At 38.4% G+C, this 27,812-nt stretch overlaps 1 protein-coding gene across 1 annotated transcript; it reads left to right on the plus strand.

Annotated features, from left to right (window-relative positions):
* Nucleotides 1-990: 990 nt before the first annotated feature.
* Nucleotides 991-21,337, plus strand: DDX43 (DEAD-box helicase 43; the record flags this gene model as incomplete). Its single annotated transcript, XM_083358220.1, has 16 exons — nt 991-1,309; nt 4,361-4,416; nt 4,703-4,835; nt 5,165-5,314; nt 7,233-7,314; nt 8,836-8,992; nt 9,073-9,191; nt 9,571-9,681; nt 10,151-10,292; nt 12,166-12,266; nt 15,143-15,230; nt 15,788-15,915; nt 17,330-17,439; nt 18,631-18,769; nt 20,238-20,325; nt 21,224-21,337. The coding sequence occupies 16 exons, from the start codon at nt 991-993 to the stop codon at nt 21,335-21,337; spliced, it is 2,037 nt and encodes a 678-aa protein (XP_083214346.1).
* Nucleotides 21,338-27,812: the final 6,475 nt, after the last annotated feature.

A 27,812-nucleotide genomic window follows, 5' to 3' on the forward strand; every position in this document is an offset into this window, starting at 1 on the left:
ACTGTGGTCATAAGTCAAGGACTACCTTAAATGGTCTTGGTCCGATCCACCTTCTATATATACCAGTCTTTGGCATCTGAGCAAAAAATTAAGGGAACTGAAGTCTCCAAGCATCTAAGGCAGGGGTCTTCAAACTTGGCCCTTTTATGACTTGTGGACTTCAACTCCCAGAATTCCTCAGCCAGCGTGCCTGGCTGAGGAATTCTGGGAGTTGAAGTCCACAAGTCATAAAAGGGCCACGTTTGAAGACCCCTGATCTAAGGCATATCAAATTTGAGAGACTATCTTAAAATACATAGATATTGTTTTTCCCTACAGCAGAATAACACAACCGCTGCCCAGAGATTTTGGACAAATAACTCTCCCCGCCGGAGATGTATGAAAATCAAGGGGAGAGTTATACGGTAGATCCTCTTTAGAAGGGGGGGGGGCTGAAATCTAAATCTGGTTTTCTGCTATCCAGCGATGCCTCTTTAGAGCCATCCTCCAGGCAAGTTTATTCGAAAGAAAAACCGCCTTAGTTCAAGTCAGATTTGTTCCCAGATAAATGTTAATCTTAAACCCTAAAGCGAACCTTTCGGGAGAGCGAGGAAGCCCAAACTAGGAAAGAAGTCCCTCCACGTGGAATTTACTCTGGAATTAAAACTTCTTTCGAAGCGAGGTACACAGGGCACCAACTGGCTTACTTGCGGGTAACGGTGGCTGCGGTTGGTGATAATTTCCGCGGAAACTTCTCGCCCCCGCCACTACTACAGCTAGTCGTTTGGTTAAGAGCCGCCCTCAAAGCCCCACAAGGGCATTCACTCCCCAATTTGGAATGGCCGGCCCAAAGACGGCAGCGCTTCTGCCAATCACCCGCCACGACTGACCGCGCCAGCCAATCAGAGCCGCGGCCGGCAGCGCGCGCTAAACCGCCTCACGTGCAAGGCTAACCGGCGGCCAGTTTAGCCTGGCTTCTTTTGGCCCACGTCGAGGGATTCGTCGCCTGCCATGTCTGACTGGGAGACGGACGGCGAGGAGGATCAACCCCGCGCTTCCCGTGCCCAGCTTCCCCCGACCGAGTGGTACTCGTGGAAGACGGCGGGGTCTCCGCAGGCTTCGGGAAGCCGACCGGTGGGAGAAGAGAAAGAGGAGAGACGCGGCGGAAACAGATGGGGCTCGCGGCCGGCGTCTGCCCGCCAGTCTGGGACCTTGGAGTATCGGGCACGAGGAGGAGGAGGAGGAGGAGGAGGCGGCAACAACAAGCAGCGACTAGGGTCGCTCCCGTTGTGCTTCCCCCTGGATAATGCTCTCGTCGGCACCCTCATAGGTAAGCTGCTGCTGCTGTTTGCCGCCTTTGTAGTAAATAATTGAAGGCGGCGAACGGACCCTTTATTCTCCTGCCTTCTCTTTTCCCCCCACAACAACCACCCTGTGAGGTTGCGCTGGGCTGAAGGGAGAGTAACTGGCCCCAAAGTCACCCAGCCGCCTTTTATGCCTAAGGAATACGTCAGGGGTCTTCAAACTTGGCCCTTTTATGACTTGTGGACTTCAACTCCCAGAATTCCTCAGCCAGCATACGCTGGCTGAGGAATTCTGGGAGTTGAAGTCCACAAGTCATAAAAGGGCCAAGTTTGAAGACCCCTGGAATACGTAGTGGCACGTTTCTAAACGGGTCTGGTAGCTAGCTCTGTTGAGTCTAAAACCTATTGAGTAAATTCCTCGGTAAAATCGAGTTGAACATAGCCAGGGTTTGTTTAACCTGTTGTTGTTTTTTTGTTGGTGGTTTTTGTTTTTGTTTTTAAACACAGTTCAGGGTGGACTGAATCGAAGCCAAGCAAACCATGTCAGTGGTCAGTGTATAGCTTAGTCACGCAGGGGTCTTCAAACTTGGCCCTTTTATGACTTGTGGACTTCAACTCCCAGAATTCCTCACCCAGCGTGCCTGGCTGAGGAATTCTGGGAGTTGAAGTCCACAAATCATAAAAGGGCCAAGTTTGAAGACCTCTGGCTTAGTGTGTTGGATATATACAATTGTCAGCATTTGCAGTATATCAAGCTGCTTTAGGGTGTATGAAAGCAATGGGTGTTATGTGAGACTAGGCCAAAGCAACCATACCTAAAAGTGGTGAAGGCACATAGGAAGGATAGACAAAAGCTGTGTGTGTGTGTATATATATATGTGTGTGTGTGTGTGTGTGTATAATATATACATAATATATACACACACACATATACACACACACACATATACACATACACATATATAACCCTCCTTTTACTGAGGGTTACATATTCAGCCCTCATATATATATGAGGGCTGAATATGTAACCCTCACTAGAAGGAATTAAAGAGGCTGCAGCAGTTGTGGATGAGAAGTAGATTTGGATGGCTCCTTAGCAGCTTTTCCTAACTTAGTCTTTGCTAGAGTTTGGTCTTCCATTTTCAGATGCTAATTTGGGGACCTGAATTTCAAAACATCTGGAAGTCACTAAGCTTAAGAAGCCTCCCTTAGTTGTATGTACCCCATCTAAAACTTTTTTGCTTACAAAGCTTTACCCAGCTTACAAAGGTTTATCTTCTAAAATTGCTTGTAATTTAGTTTGTTAAAAAAGGGATAAGGAAGGCATAGTTGCTACAGAATAATTATTAGCTAATTGATTTGATGTATCCAGAATTAACTTCATAGAACATAGATAAAGTGTGTATTTGTTGGAAGAAAGATGCTACAATTGTCAGCATTAGCAGTATATCAAGCTTTAGGGTATATGAAAGCAATGGGTGTTATGTGAGACTAGGCCAAAGCAACCATACGTAAAAGTGGTGAAGGCACATAGGAAGGATAGACAAAAGCCAGGTAAAGCTCCCTCAGGGGAAGGAACCAAGTCCTTAAGGAAACAAAAGGACAAAAGTTGGGCCTGAGCACATGGCAAGCCCCTCTCCAAATCTCACCACCAAAGGAGTTGGGCCTGCATGGAAAGCCCCTCACCACTGGCAAGGCAAGAACTTTGGGGGGATAAAGGGGATCCTGAAGCCTGCCCACACTTTGAATCACTTCCATTCCTCTGGCTAGTGCCTGGCAGCCTAGTTGTGGACTTTGGATAAACGGATGAGAGCGTGTGCAAATAGATATATTTTATAATCGATAAAAGTTTGCTGTTACAGGTAGTCCTCAACTTACAATCACAACTGAGTCCAGAATTTATGTTGCTAAGTGAGAAATTTGTAAAGTGAGTTTTGCCCCATTTTACAACTTTTCTTGCTACATTTGTTACGTGAATCACTGCAGTTGTTAAATTAGTAACAGAGTTAACTGGATTCCCCATTGACTTTGCTTTGTCAGAAGGTCACAAAAGATCACATGAACTTAGGATACTACAATTGCCCTAAATATGAACCAGTTGTCAAGCATCCAAATGTACATCATGTAACCATGGTGATGCTGCAGTGGTCACAAGTGTGGAAAAATGGTCAGTCACTTTTTTCAGTGCTGTTATAACTTTCAACGGTCACAAAATGAACTGTTGTAAGTGAGGACTACCTTTATTTTAAATTCACTGGATGTCTGTGTATTTTGTAAAAACTGTTTGTGCTTCAATGTTGACTTGAAAGTGATTTGAGTATGGCAGTTTTCCAGGGCTGTGAGTGTGTGAATGAATGACCATAAGCTAAACCTGAGAGCACGCTTGCATAACAGTTGTCTTTATTTTTTAAAAAGCAAACCTGACTAACAAAAGTGTTTATAAATTCAACCGCAGATCAAATTTCTGATAGTCATCAGTGAGCTCAAATATCTGAATATTTCATAGCAAGAATAACATGAATGTCATAGGAAATTCATTTAGCCATTTTTATATAAGATGGCATTTTACTGCTGCAATACTTCAATAAATTTGAGTAGTTATTACAAAAAGTATTTTGTTAATTTGTGTGTGAGGTAGTTTTGTTGAATATCAATGTTTTTTAGCAAGAATTCTGATGGATTTAAGGAAAATCCATCTTAACTATAATCAGGGAAAGTACACTGAGGTTATTTCAGGTAGTTTAAATTGTTTGACATTACTTTGTGTGTAGATGTAGTCAACTAGAGTCTTCAAAAATGGGTGGAATACAAATATAAGTAAAAGGGGGGATGTAGTAAAATGATTGTTTTCCTTGTATAATTTATCACTAAAATATCAGTTGACATTGAAGAACAAGGAAAAAAATAGTGGGAAATGATATAAGGTTTGAGGATTTATATTTGAAATTTATGGGTTTTTTATTGAATTGCAGACAATTGTTCTATTCTTGATTTTAAAAAGTTGCAATGTCAGTAGCAATATATATGTTAAAAGACAGGACTTAAATTGTGGCATATGAATATTTTTTTTACAACAGGTCGGGGTGGAACTAAAATTAAGGAACTTGAGGAATCATCAGGTTGCAAAATACAGGTAAGCTGTTCTAATTCTTAATGTGTGACAGTTTCTGTGAGGTAAAAATGCTCCAAGACTAACTTTACGGTCAGTCGTGGAGAGTACAACTAGGAGAACTTGGGAAGAGAGCTTCTAATAAGCATATATATTTTAAATAGTTAACTCAGTTAATGATTCATATGTGTAAATATTTTAACAAATATTTGTAAATGTTTTAAGTCATATATTAATTTTAAATCACTATAATTCAATTAGATTGCTTCATTTCTAAGTTTTAATTCCTAATCTAAATATCTTTGTTTAGGTTATAAAGGGAAATTATGAGGCTGAAATAAAGATATTTGGTGGAAAGGAAAAGCAAACTAAAGCAAAAATGCTGATTGACAATCTTATTGAAAGGCGTAATCAAAACAATTCAGGAGAAAGATGTATTAAAGGTAAGCATCTAAAACTTAGTATGCATGTTATGTAGGCATCCAGATAATTTTTATTGATTCAGTAATGAAAACCTATTTAGCCAGTTTGTTGATAAGCAGTAATAAAAGTTTGTAAAATGTATATAATAGTGGAGCATGAAATTGCCACCTACCTTAGGGTTGTTTGTAAAATATTAAAAATTATTTTAATTGATACACTGTCCTTAAGTGGCCTTCAGGTGCAATTTCTATGTAATTCTAGTGTTAGATTTGTCCTGTCCTCATTTAAATTGCCTGGCAATCTGATAGGAAACTCTTTTAATAATCGGAGCCTGATTTTGTTTTTACAGATTCTTGTAAATACGAGGATAATGGAAATACTTCATCCGGTCAAAGTCAATCTGTGATTTTCAACTCTGGATCCAATAGTCCAAAACAACGCATTAACTGGGCCTCCCTTCGAGAAAACAAAGCTAAATATGAAGCAATGAAATGGATCGGTTAGTGTAGTAAGGTTTTTTTTTTAAATGAATGATACCTTAGTAGGTAAACTATCATAAGTCGTTTAAGATTTATATAAACATACAGAAGAAGACACAGACCAACAGTAAGCATAGATGGTGAAATACTGGCATACAGGTAGTCCTCAATTTATGACCACAGTTGGGACAAGACTTTGGTCAAAAATCATGACAATGTGACAACTTCATTTTGCAACCATTTTTTTGATGGTTGTAAAGTGAGTCATTAAGTAAATTACATAGTTCTTAACTGAATCCATTCTTCCAAATGGATAAATTTTGGTCATTGGCCTATGGGACAATATAAGCAGTTTTAAACGTGAGTCAGTTGCCAAGTGCCTGAAATGTGATTAACTGACTGAAGGGTCAGCAGTAGTAACTTTGGACAGGTTGTAAGAAGCTTTTTTTTTTTTTTAATTTCAAAAGGTCATTAAATGTCTGGTCGTAAGTTGAGGACTACCTATAACAGTGATGGTGAACCTTTTAGAGACCGAGTGCCCAAACTGCAACCCCAAACCCACTTATGTATCGTCAGGTGCCGGGTGGCTGTGACCCATTGGGTGGGCGTGACTGTGGTGGTAACGGCAAACTGGATGGGACTAAAAAGTTCAATCAATTCCAACTTTGCCAGATCTTTTTTTTTTCCGTGAAAAGTTGAGATTGATTGATTGAACCTTTTTTTTTTTTGCACACGGTAGCGGAGGCCTAAAACGAAAACGTTTTATAAAACCCAGCTGAAGACCTAGGACTGGGGTGACGGTCCACGTGCCCACAGAGAGGACTCTGCGTGCCACCTGTGGCACACGTGCCATAGGTTCACCACCACAGACCTATAATATGTTCATATCCACCTGAACTAGTGAGCAGTTTAGCTTTTGTTTTTCAGTCAAGTTTCCAGATTAGCCAGGCCTCTAGTGACAATGATAGACCCAAGGCCACTCCCAAACTGAACCTGTATATTTAGAGTGATGGGAACTACTTCAGGACTGGGAGGGCACCATTCCATCGGATAGCTATACCATGCACAAAAAAGTATCTTCAGGTTACCTGGATTGAGTCTCAGTTATTTAACCCTTGTCTAGTCCATTACCCTGCCCAAGTATTTGTTCAGAATGCAGGTAGTCCTCAACTTACAACCATAATGGAGCCTGCCCATTATGGTTGTAAGTTTTAGGACCAAAATGATTTTACAACCTTTTTTTACAATGGTCATTAAGTGAACCATTTTTCCCCCTATGGGCTGGTTTTGTCAAAAACCAGAAGTAAATGCCAGTTTTTATCAAAAGCATAGCTGTGACCAAGGAATGCTGGAAGACAGCCATAAATGCAGACCAGTTGCCAAGCACCTGAAATGCAGTCACATGACCATGGAAGGGGTGGCCATTGGAACTTTAGAATCATGTACTCAAGTACTCAAATGGAGGTCCATTGTAACTTCAGACTACCAATACCAACCACCTCACCTGCACTGGATAAAAAGGAGAGGTAAAGTTAGGTATAATTTGTAAATTGAGATGAGCGTCACGCACCTGAGCCACACATATGGTTCTCTTGTGGTATAACTGTAATGGTATGTAGGAATAACCATGGAAGACAAAAGAGATGGTACCTAGGGTATGATCAGATGAAAGATGATATAGCCCACAGCTGTATAGTGGGCAGAGAAAGAGACCTAGAAACAAACATCTGTAAGTTTTTATGTTTTTAAAACAAAAGAAATTTAAATTTCTGCATATTTATTATATTCATTTTTTTGCAAGCCATACTATTTCTTTATAAAGGGACCCCCAGCTGCAGTTGTTACGTTTAACTCATGAATAGAATTTGTTTTTAAAATACTATAAATTATGTGAGAAATTGAAGCTCTTGTAACAAACCTTTCTGTTACTTTTGACAGATTTGCCTCCAATTGAAAAGTGCTTTTACAAAGAAGCCCCAAACGTTGCTTTTATGTCACAAGAAGAAGTTGATAAATGGCGGTAAGAATTAGGATATAGAAACATATGCTTTATATTTAACTAATACATTTGGATCTGGAGGTGTCAATTAAATATTTAGTTAACCCTTCAAAAATACGGATGGATGATTATCATAAAAGCAAAATGGGCCATTTCTATATTTCCAAAGATAGATATATGAGGTATAGTAAAATAGTGACTAGCAGTAGGTCATTTTAGTGCTTGCTATTTTATGAGAGTTACTATGTTTATAGTTTTTGTCATTTTATTATTTGACTATGTATTTTCTAAGGATATTTGGGTTGGGCCATGTAAAAATAAAGGAAATTAATAATTTTAATCAATTTGAAAATCAACTCTGTTATTCTGATTCAGTCTTCACATATGGGCATCCAAGATTAGATGTGAATCAATATATTTCTTAGTATTTGAGCTTTCTGAAACACATAAAGAAAAGTAAATGGAAGAAACTTCGCCTAAAGCTTTTTTGCAAATCTGATTTACTAATCTGATTGGTATGATGTGGTTTATTTTCATAGATTTTTAGTATCAGTGATAACAGTATTTCCTATAAAACAGTGGAGCAACCACATTACCTATTTGATCTTGCAAGATATTTGGTTTGGAAGATATATTTTGTCCAAAAGTATTCAACATATTCATCAGAAATGAGTGAATCAACATACAAAAGTAGTTTTAATATATTTTAGGCTGAGAAAGTTTACTGGTAGGAATAATGGTTTTTATTCAGTTGAAGACATTAAGTTTTTCCCTTTATTTCTACTTTTTTATTGGGTTCAAATGTCACCATAAGAGCAAAGCTATAATTTTATGATTAATTTTAAAGAAGAACATCCAAACAAATATACATAAGAAATATCTAAATGTCCAAATATCTTAATCATCAATATTAAAATGTACTATTCAGATTCAGGTGGAATAATTTTGGCAAATAATTTTGATTTTTGTGGATCTCTGAGAGGGTTTTGGAAGACCCCCAGGTATCATACAAGCACTAGTATGCCAAACAAATTTCTTGTTAAAAAAGCTACTATTGTTTCAAATTGTTTATCTAAGAAACCTAACTATAAGCTAGACCTTGATACTGAATGATAACAGAAGCCCCTATAATTTGCAGATTTGGTTTCCAAACTATATTTTCAGATTGCAGTAAGAAATGCTCATGTATGAATTTATCCATAAAGGCCTCTAGAGGCTGCTCTTGCTACACACTGAAGGAAAGGTATTTTTTGTTTGTTTTTTGTAAAGACACCAACAACGTTGATTTCAGAACACATTTTTAAAGGAATGTGTAGAATTATATCTATCTTTAAAAATTTCAGACTACAATGTACAGTATTTAATTCATCCTTTCTCATTGATTTTGATTATAATTTTAAATAATTGTTCAGAATAAGTTCGTGGCATGTGCATAAAATTTCTTAATCTGGCATAAACATCTGATAGCACTCATATAAAAAATAATAGATAGTCCCTAATGATGTAAAACATTGATTCTTTGACTTTGGTTTCTGTTTTAAGAAAAGAAAACAATAGTATTTCATGTGATGACCTGAAAGATGGTGAAAAACGCCGTATTCCTAATCCTGTTTGTAAATTTGAAGATGCTTTTAAACATCATCCCGATATTATGACAAATATAAGAAAAGTTGGCTTTCAGAAACCTACTCCAATTCAGGTATTTCTTCTTTATTATCTAACTAGTAGAAAAACATTTCAGCTTACATTTCAGCAAATTCACAGAAATTCTTATTTTAGTCACAGGCTTGGCCAATCATACTTCAAGGATATGATCTCATTGGAATAGCACAGACGGGCACTGGAAAGACACTAGCTTATTTAATGCCTGGATTTATTCATTTGGATTCACAACCAACGTAAGAACAAGATGAGATAAAACTTCTTGTATTCTGTTGTGATGGACTACTGTTGATAAGTAAGGTAAAGTAGCTCTGCCTACCATAGGATGAGAATGACACACTGACTCTCTCATGACTCAAGCAATATAGTTAGGTTGTAAATTCTGCATGCTTTTTAAACTTATTTTCTTACAATTATGCTTAGGAATATGGCTTTACTCTGATTTGAATCAAAACTGAAATAAATTTGGATGCAAGTTAAACTGTGGAAATTATCCTCTTGAATTTGGGACTGACTGAAACTTTTAGGTCTCCTCTGTTCTTTCCATTTTCACTAGCCGTCTTTTTCGAGGATTTCCTCAGGTTGATTGTCTAAAGAAGTTGGTACTTTTTTCAGTTCTAGAGAAAAACGCAATGGACCAGGGATGCTGGTTCTCATTCCCACTCGAGAACTGGCCCTTCAGGTTGAAGCAGAGTGCTTAAAATATTCTTATAAAGGAATTAAAAGGTACTAATCTACTTCCCTTTATTTGATAGGTATTAGAGTGTGGGTTTTTTTCTGAACATTTAGAGTGATTTGGTTAAAATGTTAAGCTGTATTCTGAAGTTAAATTATCTTACATCTAGCAACTATTGACAGTATATTCAGAACTATTAGGAAAAGCAGAATAGACAATCAGGAACAGATCTTGAATTCCTTTTTTATCACCCTCTGACTTTCCTATGTGTAATGTTATATTCTTGGATCTAACTTAAAGGAGCACCTATTTTAATTAAATTAGTGATACACTGGAAAAAACAACGCTCCACTTAAGTTTTCCAGGGAAGGGAGTAGCTCAAATGTTCTTTACCTTATTCTTAGTTAGGAAAGTAAAACATTATGAAAGTCTTTTTTGTAAAATTCAGGGAGAATGTAAAATATTAAAAAAGATAGTAGTTTGTCAGTTCAGTTCTAAATATTGAATCATTCTTCCTAGCATTTGCATATACGGTGGTGGAAACCGGAAAGGACAGATCAATACGGTTACCAAAGGCGTGGACATCGTTATTGCCACTCCTGGCAGATTGAATGACCTGCAAATGAACAGTTTCATAAATCTGAAAAGTATAACATATTTAGTAAGTAGTCACCATTATGTATTAGGTTGGAACTTGTAAAATATTCATATATTGATAACTGGGTGGAACATCTTCTAAGTCTATTCATGCTATTCTCTCCTCCAGTTTTCTTTTTAAATAGGAATATATATAACGGGTCTCCCACCTTTTTGGGTTGGTGGCCTGGTGGGAGAGGGAGGGGCAGGAGCCTTACGCATGCATGTGCAGATGCGAATATGGCCATGTGCGTGCGCATATACATACAGGCTGCAAGTATACACACCACACAAATGGGGCTGCAAGCATGCACGCGAGGTTCTCAGTGACTGTGAGGCTTGTGGCACCACCGCCAAGCTCGCAGCAACGCAACCATCAGTGCAAGGTTTGCACCCCCACCCCCGCAAAAGGATCATGCTGCGGCCCACCTGCCGCTTGCGATGCTGCCATTGCCCGCACAAGGTTTGTGGCAACATCGCCACCCACGGAACAGTGGCACTGCCACCGCCCGCACAACACTCGCGGTAATGATGGCATGGGGGGGTGAGCATGTGCATACGTGTATGTGCACTGCCCAGCTACTCATGTAGCCCAGCAACCAAGAGGCCATGGCCCAGTAGTGGGCCACAGCCCATAGGGTCTGGGACCTCTGATCTGTAATGTGGGAGAAATAGGTACTATATAGAGCAGGGCTCCTGGCAACTTTAAGACTTGTGAATTTCAACTCCAGAATTCCTTAGGTAGCATGGCTGGCTGAGGGATTCTGGGAGTCGAAATCCACGAGTTTTAAAATTGTCAAGTTTGGAGATCCTTGTATAAATAAAAAGTCAGTTGCAGAACCACCACCACAAAGCTGTCTGCTCTTTAAGGAGTTTTATATCTATTTAAATAGATTAGAAAGCTATAAATAAATCTTAAGAGGTTTTTGATATATCACTCAGTATTTCCAGATGGACTTTCTGACAAAGTCTAGTGTAGCCCAACATTTATCAGAGGTTAGGTTGAGGAGCCACAGAAGTTAAACATGAGGCTGTGCTGTTTTTCCTAGAAGAAAAACAACTTTGCTAGTATTGATTGAGCCAAAGAATCAGATCCAAAATTAATTTTAACTACTATTACAGTGAGCAGATTAAAATCCCACTACAAGTTAACTCCAGTCTAGAAATCAATTAATTGAGTTTGAGTTGACATACAGTTACATATACTAAAACCTAAAACTGGTAACAGTATTACCTATGAAGATTTTTTTTCTCTCCAATAACAAGCATTCTTTGATACTCTATAAAGGGCTCTCCAGGTTTTTTTAAAGTAAGGGTGAGCTGTAACAAGGAATCTGTTCTTTCTGTAGATGTCGGCCTACTAACAATTAGAAAATTGAATTCATCCCTGTGATGTTTGAAATATGAACTACCTCAAAGTGTGGCAGCACTGGGTGTCATCTCCTAGGTTATATTCCAATAGCAGGAGAAAACTGGAGGGAGGGATTTGAAAAAAAAAGAGATTCAGGGAATACTTGCCCCTAACAGGGAGACAGGGCTAGGAATGACTTAAGGGCTGGGGGCTGGGGGTAGTATTGATGCAATGTAATTAATTTATAAAAATAATTGTTTTGATATTCATTTGTAATTATTTTTAAAAATCTGTTTTCTTCCTTTATTCTTGTTATATTGTATCCTCTAACTTCCCCATATACTGCCCAGTTACATTACATTATATTAGTTTAAGGACTTTATTAACTGGGCTTTACCGGTGAAAGCAGAACAAAAGAATAATGCAAGAAAAATAAGTATAGACATATAGTCTACAGTTAGTAATTTACTAATTTTCAGATTTTTATATCAAATGTCAGATCATAAGTACATTGAAATCAACAGTAGTTAACCAGTATTTTTCGTAGGTATTAGATGAAGCAGATAGAATGCTCGATATGGGTTTTGAACCTCAAATAATGAAGATTTTGCTAGATGTACGTCCTGATAGACAAACAGTTATGACCAGGTAATATACTTTTGATGGATATTATTCCCTAAATATGTACTATACAGAAAATACATAATTTGTTTTATGTCACATTGCAAAGAAAAACAATTTGTATATCTCTTTGTGGCCCTTTCATTTTAAATTGTTATTTTTATTTTGAATTGGAAACCTAGAGCCTTTGTCACATCTAGAAAGAATATTTGACCCCAGACACCATGTGGTTGTTTCCTTGCCTAGAGAATAGAATAGAATTCTTTATTGGCAAAGTGTGATTGGACATACAAGGAATTTGTCTCTGGTGCATAAGCTCTCAGTGTAATATAACAAAGTAATACCGTATTTTCCGGCGTATAAGATGACTCGGCGTATAACACGACCCCCTACTTTTAAGAAGTTTTTCAAGGTTTTTTGTCTTATACGCCGGAAAATACTTACATGCCCTGCCCTTCCTGTCCGTCGCAGAGGAGGTGAAGGCCCGACTGGCCCCGCCGGCCCTCCCACTGCTCCCGTGCTTCTGCTGGCCCCCGAGACGCAGCGTTTCCCAGGCGGCAGGCAGTGCCGGAGTGCAGCCGCCACCCGCCACGGCCGGCGCCCCTCCTGCTTTCCCCCCCCAGGCCTTGAACTTCTCCCATTCGGCGCAGGGCAGGGCAGCTCCGCCCGCAGCCTCCTTTTCATGTGCCGCTTCCCTCTCACCGTCGGCCGAGGCGCGCTCGGCCCGGGCTCCCGGTCCCTCTTCCCGACCGGCTTCCCGACCTGCCCCTCATGGACCTGGACTGGGCGTGCAGCCTCTCGGTGTGGCTGCTTTTCCTGGGCAGCCTGGCGGTGCGGCTCCTGCGCTCGGACCTGTTGCTGAGCCGGCGGCTGCTGCTGCGCATGGGGCTGCTGCCCCTCAGCGCCACGCTCACGGCGGCTGCCTGCTGGCTCATCTCGGCCAGCACCGCCCGGCGGAAGCGCAGCATCAGACGGGAGCAGGACTTCCCTGCCGGCTCCCGTCCGACGCTCTTAGGGAAGAGCGAGCCGGCAGGGAAGTCCTGCAAGCGCACGCAGGACTTCCCTGCCGGCTCCACGCTCTTCGCTCTTGAGGCAGCAGCTGCCTCAAGAGCGAAGAGCGTCGGACGGGAGTCGGCAGGGCAGTCCTGCACACGCGCGCACTCCCCAGCTGCTAAGGAGCAGCCGGGGAGTGCACGCGTGCGCAGGACTGCCCTGCCGGCTCCCGCCAGACACCACCCACTGATTTTCTGGCGTATAAGGTGACTGGGCATATAAGACCCCCCAACTTTTGAGAAGGTTTTCAGGGGTTCAAAAGTCATCTTATACGCCGGAAAATACAGTAGGTCATATATCATAGATTATAGTTAAATCATTACTCATAAGATACAACAACAAGTAATAAATCATAGATACCTATAGAAGGTAGTAGGAAAGATGAGAAAGATAATATCAATACAGCCCTACTACAGTGCTGCATGAATTAGGAATTCAGTGTAATGGCACGGGGAGAAAAAACTTGTCTTTGTGTCTAGTTGTTTTGGCATGCAGTGCCCTATAGCGGCATGCAAAAGGGAGAAGTTGAAACAGTTTATGTCCAGGATGTGAGGGGTCTGTAGTTATTTTCTCAGCCCTCTTTCTGATTCATGCAGTGTACAGATTGTCAATGGAAGGCAGGCTGCTTGCAATTGCTTTTTCTGCAGTTCTAATTATCTGTTGGAGTCCATTATTACAGTAATTTTATTAGTGTTATTAATTTATTTTTCACGTTTTTGAACCACCCATTTTCCTCAGAAAGGGGCTCTTATACAGAATATCCACTGTCTTCACATTAGGCCAGTAAGCCAGCATATTGACTGTATATCTGTTGTAAACATTTCTCTCTATATTTATTACTAAATTGTCAGTAGCAAATGTTTCTTTCTAACCCCAATCCCTCTTTGAAGGTATATCGGGGCAGGGAAAGTATGTTCAGGCCCTGTTGGTTAAACAGTTCCAATTTGTGGGGTCTAGTTAGCCGCCTCTGCTGTTGCCCCTGCCCTGTGGACTAGTGGAAATAGTCCCTGGAAATAAGACACACAGGCTTATTCTCCTGGCCTTCCAAAAAGGAGTTAAGACAAGGCTCTGTAGCCTTGCACGGGGAGCCCAGGAAAGCATGCATCCCCGAGGTCGGTTAGTCCCCTGAAAGCCCTCCTTTTGCCTTTTAATTAATTTTAATCTCTTGCCTCCTTTCAAAAAGAAATTAAGCTTTGATTTATGTGATTTTATATTTTAACGTTTTATTATACACCACCTCTTTGAGGAAGATGGGCAATACAAAAATGTGAAGAATAAGTAAATACGTACATACATAAATACATACATATATAAACAAACAAGCAAATATCCCATTCGTGCTAGCATAGATTGGTTCATTTCCAAGACATGACCTTTTTCTAAGAGTTAATTGTTCACTTGGTCGGCAATATCTTATTTTCCTTTGTAATAAGACCCTCTTTCACTATGGAAATAGAATGGTGCTATCATATTTCTGAAAGTACTAGTGTCTGGTTTTTTTCAATTGACTTCGATGATCAGTTGTCCACAGAGTCATTAGGTTTACTATGTAATTTTGGGAAATACATAACACTTCAAATAAATTAAAAGGTGTTTTAATTTCTTGAAGTAATTAAATCAGGTTTTTTTTATAAATGCAAAGGATGAATGCATGCATGAAAATGTTTATGAGATCGATGCCAGATGCCATGACATGGAACAAAAAAGTTAAACAAATAGCAATAAAATCCTTGGGATTCTTTAGCAAGTTTTAAACGCAGCTGGATTGATATGAGTTTTATAGAAATAGCAAAAATAGGGGAAATATTAATCTTATAATATTTTAAAACATTTTATTTTAATTCCACCAGTGCTACATGGCCAGATGGTGTTCGCCGTCTTGCGAAATCATACTTGAAAGATCCAATTATTGTATACGTTGGAACTCTAGATTTAGCGGTGAGTTGTGCTGAGCATTAATATTGTACATATCCACAATTAATGTATACCAAAAATGTCTGATCTTACTATACATATGTGGAAAAATACTGTTTGTGAAAATGACAATAACCCCAAACAGCATACTAATATCTCACTTTAAGAAGAATATGCTAAAAGGAAATTTCAAAGTGAAGAAGTTTCAAATTAGATAACTTGTCTGACTCTAAACTTTCCTTTTAGGTAAGTTTCATAATTTTTGTTTTTTCTCATTTTACCGAGGTTTGGGTGTATGCAACAATGTCATTTCACTTGTCAATTGCTGACAAGTTTAAGTTGCTGAGTAATTTTTTAAAAAATCAGTACTATATTTTCAAAATGAAAAATTTTTAAAGTAATTATTTGAAGAATAGTCCTTCAGAAATGCTCTGTCATTTCTAAACTGCATGCATATTATTCAGAACTCTTTTAAATGTTCTGCTTTGTTTCCACATTATCTCAGTATCTACAATTCTTATAAGAAGCTTTGACAATATATGCAATAAGCCATTAATTTTGTAATAAACTTTGTTTTACAGGCAGTGAATACGGTGGAACAAAAGATTATTATTATTCCAGAAGAAGAAAAAAGAGCATTCACACATCATTTCATTGATACTATGAAGTCTGATGACAAGGTCATCATTTTTGTCGGGAAAAAACTTACGTATGTAGAAAAGCTTGACACAAATGTGCTTAAATAGCATTAGCAACTGTTCCTAAGTTAATCACTTCAGTGAAGCTGTTCCTTATATTTTCCTTACAGCAGAAGTCAAGAGTACTTTTATCTGAGCCTACAAATTACCTTTTGATTTCTCCCCACCAGTGATACACAAGGGCACCATAATTTATAGAATTAGGAGTTTGCTAGTCTTCAATCAATAGTTGCAACCTGTAGACATTTGATTATAACAATGACCATTTCTGGAGTATTTTCTTCATATAATAGTTTTATCTCTTCCAGCCATTAATATTCATTGGAATCAAATTCATTGATAAATTTAGCAGTGTTCTTTGGCAGTCTTTATCTGTGTGACTGAGTGGTCATGTGTACAATCACAGAAGCTGCATCTATTTTTATTGGCCTCACTCTTTGCCTTCTGGAAACAGAAAAGATGAAAGCTATGCTTCTAATTTAGTGAACTGGTAGCAGGATGACATACTGCATAATCAGACTCATTTATTTAAAGCAGGGGCTAACAGCGATTGAGGGATAGGAGGTTGCAGATCTTCCTTTTGACCTTACAAAGGACTCCAGCAAGTTCTGGTGTTCACTTGAAGTTTTGTTTTTGTTTTTTTGTTTTTTTAATTTGTGGGGAAGTTAAGGATGGGAAGAGGAGGCAAACAGCCCCACTCCTCATTTAGTCTTCTCCTCACCTCACAAATTAGAAAAATAAATCCTGCTTTGCAATACCTAAGTAATTGAATTTGTAAGACAATTCCACACTATTTTCTCTAAGTAAACTTTAAAGGTGGGAAAGGAAGTGCTTTGCCTTCCAAAGGCTTCTACTCCATTCCCTTTTGAACAAAAGAAATTTGTACTGCTGAAAATTTGGCTATTTTGCTGCTGGAAATCAGTCATGTTGCCATTGAATTTCTGTGACAATCCTAGTTTGTCGGTTCCTGTAATTAGAGCATACCTATATAAAGAATTTATAAGATGTTCAATGTCTAAGTGTTTTTTAAGTATAAAATTAGATTCTGACATATTTGAGTTATCTTCTAACATAAAACTTTAACTGAATTTTCACCTATAGCACAGAAACCTGGGGAATAAAAAATGCTTTCTTGTACATTCTGGAATGAAAACTCTAGAATATTTGAGTTGTATGTATTTTTACTTGATACGATGATAGTTTCAATGTTGTGGAATAATCTGGTTGTTATAAATCATATATTAAAAGATTTTGCATAGGAATAATACTCTTCCTGTGTAAAACTAACATTTTATCACTTCAAACTTATTTTTCCCTTTCTCCTTACAATAGTAATAATAGCAGAAATGACATTTGGGGATGGGATTTTTCTTAATAATCAGAAACCATTAAGTTAGAAAAAAATGATAAAATTGTTTTCAAAAGGGCTGATGACCTTTCAAGTGATTTTGGACTTCAAGGAATTCCAGTTCAGTCTTTACATGGCAATAGAGAACAGTGTGATCGTGAACAAGCTTTGGAGGATTTCAAAAAAGGTAATTGTAATTAATCAATTTAACCTAATGTTATTATGTAATAATCAAAACATATAAACTCAAATTCAGATTTTTATTTTGGTTTGAGCAACTTGGGAAAGATTTCAATAGAGAATAACAATACCAAGTTAAAAACTGATGTTAAAATTAATTACACTGGAACTCTATATAGAATAGTGTAATATTAAACAACTTCTGAAATAAACTATTGGGCTACTATATTAGCAGTATACTAATAGGATTGACCTTTTCATATTAAATGTTGCTATTGATAGGGACAGGGCTATGATTTTTTCTTTCTAGACCAGATGTAATTTAAATACAATCAACTACATCACAGATTTGAGAGGCCTTATAAAAAATAAGACACATCTTAAGATAATGGTCTTCCTTGATAACCTACATCTACACAAATGGTTTTATAGAAAATGTTTGCCCCATACTGGCCAATCCATATCAGCCCATCTATATGAGTGAATCTCTGGCCAAGCTTTTAACCCTGATCAGCTGCTTTAGCCTCACTCATCAATTAGTATGAATGAAAAATTATTTTAGCCATTATTAGAAAAAATAAGACCTGTTAAGCATGCAATATGAAACCTGACAAACTTAATTTTAGGCATGCTACCATGTTAGTAAGATGCACTTATGGACTCTGTTCTCTTCATTTAAGTGAGTTTTACAAAATGTTTTTACAGCACAAATGGTTTCCCCCTTCCCAAAAATTATTTTGTCTTCCATTTATATCAGAAAATACTTCTTCTCTGTGCTTTTTTCTGGACTCTGCTACTTCAGTAAAGCATTCTTTTCATATATCTCTTTCTCTCTTCCCCCACCCTCTTTCTCTCTCCTCCCTCTCCCGCTATTATTATTCCTCTGTTACTTCTAACTGTGGTCCTATGAATGTTTGCTGCAAATTCACTCAACTTGGCCATCTTGACTTTGATTATAGTTTGTTTCAATTTTGATCAACCGTGGTGGTGTTCAGAATTGATAGAATTGGCAAAGTCTGACCTTCAAACTGTGTATATAAGAGGCAAGGTGAGCATTCCCATAAAAAATGCTAGGGTCTGGAACAATCCAAGCGGAAATAGATTTTCATAAGTGTCAATTGCTAGAAAAACCACAGATAAATAACACTTCATTCAAATGTATTGTGAGAAATTACCAGTTTTTAATTGGTTGTTCTAGGCAAAGTTCGTGTTCTGATAGCGACAGATTTGGCTTCCCGTGGACTTGATGTGCACGATATTACGCATGTCTTTAATTTTGATTTCCCTCGTAACATTGAAGAATATGTTCATAGAGTGGGCCGTACCGGACGAGCTGGGTAAGTCAGACTTGTATCTGTGTTACCAAGTAGAAATTATGAGTGTTTTCATCAGCATATTTTTGCATCTTTTGAATCAGATGCATTAGAGTACAGGGAAATGTAGCAGTCTCTCCCATGACAGGATTCATCAGCTGTACAGATTTCTCTTTTTCCTGTTAAAAATAATTTATTCCAAAGAGTTACTTGAGGGAATGAGAGGAAAAAGAAAACATATTTCTATGTAAGTATACTTTCAAATATATTGGGTATTGGACTTTCCTGCCAGTCAGGTTTGCAAGAAGGTTTTTCTCAAGAGTTAGGGACCCTGTTGTAAGTAGAAGAAGTGCAACGACGCTGGGCTTGTCAACTGGAAAGCTGACAGCCTGGGTTCAGGATCTGAGCGCCACATGATGGGGTGAGCTCCTGTTACTTGCCCCAGCTCCTACCCACCAAGTTCGAAAACATGCAAATGTGAGTAGATAAGGTACCACTTAAGTGGGAAGATAACTGCATTCCGTGTCCCTGGGTGCATATGCTGACCACATGACCACACAAATGTCTTTTGAAAATGCTGGAAAATAGAGATAAACACTGCCCCCTAAAGTCAGACACCACTTTACCTTTGTAAGTAGATTGGACTATGTCAGAAGGGAGCAGATGAGGATGGATTTTATAAACTCCCTTTTTACCCACTCTAACTAATCACCTGGAACTTCAGATATCTAAATGGCAACCTGTGTTCTGTAGCAGGGGTCCCCAACCCCCGCTCTGTGGACCAGTAGTAGGCCAGGCATCCCAGCAACCTGTCCTCACAAACAAGCAAAGCCCCACCGTGGGATGCAGGTAGCACACAAAGCCACGCCCCCTCTGGTCAGCGGAAAAACCTCTCCACGTAACTGATCCCTGGTGGCCAAAATTTTGGGGACCTCTGCTCTATAGCTGTCCCATCATAAAAATATCTCCAAAATATAATTTACTCCAGAATGTTCATCTTCATTACCCACTCAGGCAGAAGTGGCTAAGTCTGTCCATTTTGGTTTTTTCCCCCATGTTTTGAATGTTGATAATCCGATTTAAAAAACGGAGCTATCCATTTGATGTTTGGCAGACATGGACCCTTTTTAGCAGTAAGACATTTTTTCCCTATGTTCCTGCACAAAATAAATTATAAAGATAGCATGTATATTTTCTTCTCCTGCCATAATCTGCTTAACTGCTACTTGAGTAGAAGTTTGATATTTACCACTGGTGCATTTCAATCATTCAGAAAGTAACAATCAGTTTTTTATTACCTAAGAGTCTAAAGGCAGAAAATGATTTAAAAATGGAAATTTTAATAAATTATCAGTACAGGTCTATAAAAAGGGAGTGTCTTACAGAAAAATATTAAACCCCTTTTTATTTGGGGGGGAGGAAATTGGATTGATGTTAAGCAAAAACAAAACCCAGATATGAGCTATTTATTTTGTTTGCTTCTTTTACATAGACGCAAGGGAGAAGCTATAACACTTGTAACAAGGGCTGACTGGCGAATTGCATCTGAGTTGATTGACATTTTAAAAAGAGGAAACCAGGTAACATAACTAAGCTTGTTGCTACTTTTTTCTGTTCCTCCTTTTACCCTTATTTGATTAAAATAATATAAAACATTAAACACACATTGAAATTGATTTTTAAATTTTTATTTGACTAGTTTCCAAAATTGAATTTAGAACTCTTGTGTAAATGTTTGCTATATTATAGAATAGCTTGTGGTTAAAAATGGTTGATGCTACGAAATGTATGTTAATTTGCTGTTTTGTTATTTAAGTGTTAGGTTACCGTTTTTATTTTATGTTTTATATTGTTTAAATTTGTGATAGGACTTTTTGCAAATTTCAGTATAAAGATTAATCCCAAATCATTTACCAAATATTTTCATATTCACTACAGTATTATAGACTGATTATAGTAACATGAATCTTCTGGTTTAAATATATTGTTTCCACAAACAGAAGATAATTTTTTCCATCAGATTTTCCTTTCCTGCCCTTGTAGCCTTGAATTGTTTCCACAAAATATCACAGGAGGAAATTGCTCAAAAGTTAGAAGGAACTTAGATAACTGAGTTCAGATGTCTTCCTCTGATATAGCCAATAAGTCCAATACACTCTATATACTCCCGAAAGACCTCCAGAATTTTTTTTACAAAATGCTTTTTTTAAGATACACACAGTTTTAAAAAAAAGAGAGAGTAGTTGTATCAAGTTGATTTTCTGTTTTTGCAACTACTGACAAGCTCTTATTCAATGTGCATTTTTAGGAGTAAATGCTAAAACCTAATTTAAGTTGATGCAAACAAGATTAATTTATCTTTTAGAAGATATTTATAGAATATATATTACAGAAAATGTTTTATAGAATATTTTCATGAATTTTTTAGTTTACAGAAATTGAAAATGTAATAATTGTTGGTTTATTTAACTTTAATAGGTGATTCCTGAAGAACTCATTTTGATGGCTGAAAGATATAAGCAATTCCAGTTGAAAAAGGAAATCGAAAATGGTTTAGGAAGGTCTCGAGGACGACCACAGAAAGGTTTCTAGACTATCTGGAAACAGTATAAGTTAGTGCCTATGGAAAATTCAGCAGAATGACTTGTGTGCTATTACAAAAAATAGAAAAAGTATGAAGCCTGATTTTCTTTAAGAATGCTGCTTTTTTCAGTCTTTCTCAAATAGATGAGGTTCTGTTTGGCACCAGATTTGAAACAACTTAAGAATGTTCACGACATCTTTATCATTTTCATATGCTCTTTTTGAGGGTCTGTCTTTACTATAGCTCATACCATTCTATGGTCACGTCCAACGTTAAATGATTGATGACAGTACAGTTGCAGAGTATGGTTTTATCACTTGACATGATGTAGTCAATTTCACTTCTGTACCCAGATGGACTCTTTCATGTCCATTTTATGTTAAACTTTTTTAGTAAAATGAGTGTCCTTTTAGCAAAATCTACTAGTCTATCGCCTCTTATTTCATCCACCACTTCTATATGGGCTGGTCGCTTTTTCTCTTAATTATTGCTCTTCTTATTCTTGCATTAAAGACACCAATTAGTATTTTGTATCAGCATTTTTCTTTGTCTTGAAGCCAGGCCACATCATCATAAAACTCGTTGACCTAATCATCACTATAGCTTTTTGTTGGCACATAAGTTTGGATGATATGAAGCTTGTATTGTTCAATTGAATGATGCATTGGGCTACTGTTTCCGATATACTTTCAAATTTTACTACACAGTCTTTCAGCTTTTGGTGAATGAGAATTCTGTCATATTGTCCATTCTCAACACCCCTAATGTAGAGTCCCAGTCCTATCAAGCAAAACTTTTTTTTTGCCTTTTTGTCATGTTTCACATAATGCAATGATATCCCAATGCACAATGTTAAGTTCAATCAGCAGTTCTTCAAAGTCAAGTGTCCATTTTCATTGTTTGGATGTTGAGAGTTCCTATGTCCAAAGTCAAAAGGCAGCCTGATTTAGCCTGGTGATTCTTAGCACTCTGCCTTCAGGCAGCTCTTCCCGCTGCTGTGGGTAGTTGCCCTAGCCCAGGGGTAGGCAACCTCGGCTCTTTTATGACTCATGGACTTCAACTCCCAGAATTCCTGAGTCAGCTGTGCATGAGTCATAAAAGAGCCGAGGTTGCCTACCCCTGCCCTAGGCCCTCGGGCCTCCAGGGAATGAGGGCTGTTTTCGAGCTTGTATTGACATGTTGAAGGAATAGACTAACACAATATAGATATGAGTTGAATAGATTATCCCCCAGTCCCTCAAAACAGTAAGGAAAACTCTTTACTGTGGATGTGAAAATTTGATCATACAGATCATAATTCAGAATGAAACCAAGACCTATCATAGTACTTACTCCACTTCCACTTCTATCTGTGGGCAGGATTCCTCATTGTTTTCATCACAGTTGTAATAGGATACTTTGTGGCTCCTGATACCAAGGTGCTGTAAAACAATAAACATTGTCCTTGTAAAATTGAATTTATTTTTACTGCTGAATTTTGTATGGTAACTTTTCTACAGAATAAAGTACATAATGTCTTAAAAACTATTATTTGCCTTTTCAACACACTCATGATTTATATGAGGTTTCAGCACAATCTGAAAAGAGTTAAATATTTTAGATTTATCTGTATTTTTCATTGTTATGCTATGTCACATTAAGAAAATGGCTTTTTATTAATCATGCATTTACCTATAGTCTTACAACTGCTTATTTTGTAATGCAAAATATTATTGTATCAAATGATACAAAAGAAGTGGATTTGTATAAGAACTATTTTTGATGTATTCAAAAAAAAAAAGCATGCTCCTGAAATCTTAAAATTCTAGTGAGGGAAGATGAAGAGTGACTTTTCACTTGTGACTTTCCAAAGTAGAGAGTCATCAATTAGAACCTGTCTATTTCTCTCCCAGAAATGGAAGGATAAATCTTACCATCATTGTTTCTTTTTTTTTTTTTCTTTTTTGATGCGGACGTAGTTGAACTTGGAACACATCTCTTTGATACTTTTTCCCATAGCCTTTTGAAGTTCTTTCTGCTTTTGGCTCTCCTTTTCACAATCAAAATTTAACTTTTAATGCACTGGTGGTGGTACTCTCTATCCCACATTGTTCTGTCTTATCTACTACTTTATCAAATGCCTTACTACACCCACACCATTTCCTTGATCTGCTAATTTGGTCCACTAATTACTAATTACTAATTTAATCACAGCTTCTTACAGCACCTGTGTTTTCCTTGGTCTTTTTCCAGCCGGCTGTTTCTCACCGGGAATGTCTTCTTTCTCTTGGGCAGGCCCTGGCTAAAAATAAGATAACTAGTACTTGTAAAGCTGAACTTAAGAAGAAATAAATCAGTTTTGTTTTTAAAATGAAAATAAATTTAAATGTTAAGTTAAAATTAAACTAGCTTCCTTCATTTTCTCTACAATTCTTTTTCAAGAGTTTGTTTTCTTTCTCAAGGCTTGCACCTTCGCTGGCTAAGAATTTGTTTTCCTCTTCCAACTAAAATTCAGAAATTACAAGGAGCATTCATCAATCATAGAATACAAATAAGCAGACAAAAAGAAATGCTTAAACAGGATTATAAGGGAAATCAGTTACTTAAATCTCTTATCGTAGCATTTTTCCCAGCCGTCTTCTGGTGTTTTTCTTTTATTTCTTTCATTCATCTCTTCTGTATTTTTATGGAAAAACATGTGCTATTGCACAATATTCATGAAAGACATAACATATTAAAAGCCACCAATGACAGCAATGTAAGACTTCATTACAAATGGCACAGTCCATTTAAAATGTAATGTCGGGGTGTGCAGGGAAACAGATCTTTTTGTATCTGCTCCCTATTAACTTAAGAGTTCAAAGCTTCTCCAAAAGACAGTAGTTCTAAAGCAGGCATGTCAAACTCGTGACGTCGCGCGATGTATCGTGACTTTCCCCATTGCCGGCAATGGGGGCGCGGTTTCGTCATGATGCATCCAACCCACGGGCCGGCAGTTTGTCATGCCTATTCTAAAGGAAGGAGGTTTTTTCCCTCTGGGGTGCAGAGGAAGGACTGCCCTTCTATCCCCCACTCCTGCTACAGATACCCACACAAACAATACGATGGCTTACTCACCTTTGTCTCTGATGTTGCTTGTATTTCTGGAGTTAGTACTGCCAAAGGAAGACATTTTGAACATTGAGGGCAAACCAACTGGAGGAGGATAATTCACTTATCCTAGTTTTCAAAGTAATTTATATACTGTATGCCTTCTCAAACCAAAATGTTGATATTTGCAGTTGGGACAAAGTATGGTGAATTAAGATTTTTAGCAGCAAGCCTTTAAAAAGGCTGATTATCTTTTTGTGCATCAAGTATGAGGTGAAAAAAATGGGTGGGCCCACTACTGTGGGCCATCCACCTGGTGAATTGAAAAAGGGGTGGGGGACACACTGAACCTTCTTCACTGCTAAAAAGGGACATGAGATAGTGAAGCGACAATGTTCATTAACTATTATCTGCTGCGTGCTTCATCCCAGTGGCCCTTAACCACAACTAATAGCCAATGCAGTTTAGCATATCGTGTGAATAGAACACGCACTATTTATTTGTTTACTTATCTGCCCATCTCCAAGAGGGACTAAAGGAGCAGTAGAAATGAAATTTTAAAAATATAAGCACCATATATAAATTTTAAAAGAGGCAAGTGATATCAAAAATTAATTAAGAGAGTTTTGAGGGCTCTAACCAGACCCACGACTGCTTTTCTGTGCACCCCAAGCAAGGCCGCAGAGCCATGTTTCCTAGTCTTTCTGGAAGGCTCTCCTTTGGATGTATTTAAATTAAAAGGTATTTACACAATTCACCATGAAAGGGGCTAAAAGAAGATGTACAAATATTTTTAAAAATATTCAGGCTCAAATGTTATTCTAAAAAATTTTCTTAAGTTTTGCTTGTTCCTAGATGCTTTTGATTCCTGTTTTTTTTTATTTTTTTAAATTCCATTTATATCCCGCCCTTCTCCGAAGACTCAGGGCGGCTTACAAGCTTAGCAGTAGCCTTCATTCTATGTATATGCCTGCTTATTAGGGCTTTCGCCCCCCCCCCAAGCGGCATTATTACAAAGTCAGCTTAATTGCCCCCAACAATCTGGGTCCTCATTTTACCTACCTTGGAAGGCTGAGTCAACCTTGAGCCTGGTGGGATGCGAACCTGCACTAATTGCAGGCAGCTGGTGTTACTTAAGGAGGCATTAGCCCACTGCTCCACCAAGGCTCTTTCATTTTTATGTCATATTACCTATCCAGTTACCTCTTTGAATCCTAAATTCTAGAGTTAGACATGCAAGTTGACAAGCAAATAAATGGAACAGAGGGTCTCTTACCTCAAAGAGGGCTTTTCCAGCGTAATATAGGAATGTCTCCATGATGAATTCAATGTCCTAAACCAGACATGTCAAGCACAAGGCCCGGGGGCCGGATCCGGCCCGCGAAGTGGTTTCATGCAGCCCGCGAAGCCATCCTGGAAACAGTGAGGGAATGGCCCCCACTGCCTTGGCCCTGGCCCAGAGACCTTCCTTCTGCCAGAGACCCTCGGTTCTGTCCCACTCCTGCCCAGGCCCCCATAGGCACCCTTGATGCGAAGGATGTAGAGCTGGCCATGCCCACCCAGTAGGCCACATGCACTCTAGCCACGCCTACCCCAGCCCCCTGAGGGCAACTGCAATGCTGATGCAGCCCTCAATGAAATTGAGTTTGACACCCCTGTCCTAACTTAAACTGATCCTAACTAAACTAAACAAATATATTAAATATAATAAAGAAATAAATAGTGTGTGTAAACTAAACAAGTGTGATATTAAATAAAATAAATTTAACAAATAAGCAAACAAGTATTGTAAACTAAACCTAAGCTATATAAATGCAGTTAAATAAAAACAAACCCAAATCTAAGCTACCAGTCCTCAATGAGTAAGGAGCAGTAATCTCTTGAGAGAATAGCTTTCATTCTGTCCACCAAAAAGTTTTATTTCCTTTTCCTTGGTGAGCTCGTCTACCTGTCAGCGCTATTGTGAAGCATGACCTCAAAAGGAAATCAGCAAAGCAAGCTGACTGGCTGAACAAATGCTACTCAAGAGTTTTATCTGTTTTTCAATACTGGGAGAAACGTAAGTACAAACTCCTGATGATGAATTTGGTGGAATCAGATGATGAATTAACAAGAAAAATGCCATAGGAAATATAGCGCCATTGAAGAAAGTAGGTTGATCTCTGGAGAAATATGCACAATTTAGACTGAAAAAGTGGTGCAGAGGTGACTGAGCAGAACTGGAGACATGTCTGATTACAGTATGGCTCTTGCTCCACTATACCAGGAGAGCCACTTGGAACCGGTTCCCTCACAAAAGGAAAAACTAGGAGCCGCAAAAAATGTGTGCACATGTACGCACATGCGCAGAACAGGGTTTGACTGAAGAGTGGAGCCAAGGCGAGATATGCACCTACCCTGCATATTTGAATTGATTGGTTGAAATTTTTTAGTCCCACTTTTTTTTTTTTGAACTGCACATGGCAGAGGATTGGGAGCCACAGGAGACAGCTGAAAAAGCCGCATGCGGCTCCGGAGCCGCGAGTTGCAGACCTGTGCACTATACTGTACATGCCCGTTTCTCTTGTAAGAACTTCAGGACAACTGCGGACCTACGTTTGGTGGGTCTCAAGACATGGGTCTTCTCAATTGTGATGCCCTCCGTACAGAATATTCTTCCCAAGATTAAGTAGGCCCCATTCCTTTTGATTTTTGAAAAAGCCTTAAAAACAGATTAGGAGATCAGGACTGAGTGTGATGGCATGTGCGCCTGAAGGAGCAGTGGGGGAAGAGTTTGGACAGGTCAGAGTTTTCCCAGAAAGAGACCTGGATTAAGACATTGCCCAGCCCTGAGCTGGATGGGGGAGCAGGAAAAGGTTCAGGGTAGGGTAGCCACATACAGAGACTCTCAGGGTACATCTAGTAGTTAGAAGGTTACAGCTTGAGTTTGGCAAGATTCTGACCATTAGGGGTAGGAAATGAAGGATTCATATAAATAAAAAATTGGGGTGCAGTTGCAGGTGTGTTGAATAGTGGGACTGGGGGATATGGAGTTCAGCACTTTGAAATATGGTGTTATTGTCATCAGCAAAGGCTCAAATTGATCCAACAGACTATTCTCGCTGCTTAAAATGGACATTTATAAATATATAGCATTCATTTTGTACCAAATACAGGTAGTCCTCGACTTACAAAGTTTATTTAATGACCATTACCATGGCACTGAAAAAAATGACTTATGACCATTTTTCACACTTATGATCGCTGCAGCATCCTTATGGTTATAAGATCAAAAATAATATGCTTGGCAAATTACTAAGCTTTATGATGGTTGCAGGGGATCATGTGATTGCCTTTTACAACCTGAGAAGCAGTCAATGGGGAAGCCAGATTCACTTAAAAACCATGTCACTAACTTAACAACTGCAGTGATTC

This window comes from Vipera ursinii (assembly GCF_947247035.1).
Source record: "Vipera ursinii genome assembly, chromosome: 1".
NCBI lineage: Eukaryota > Metazoa > Chordata > Lepidosauria > Squamata > Viperidae > Vipera > Vipera ursinii.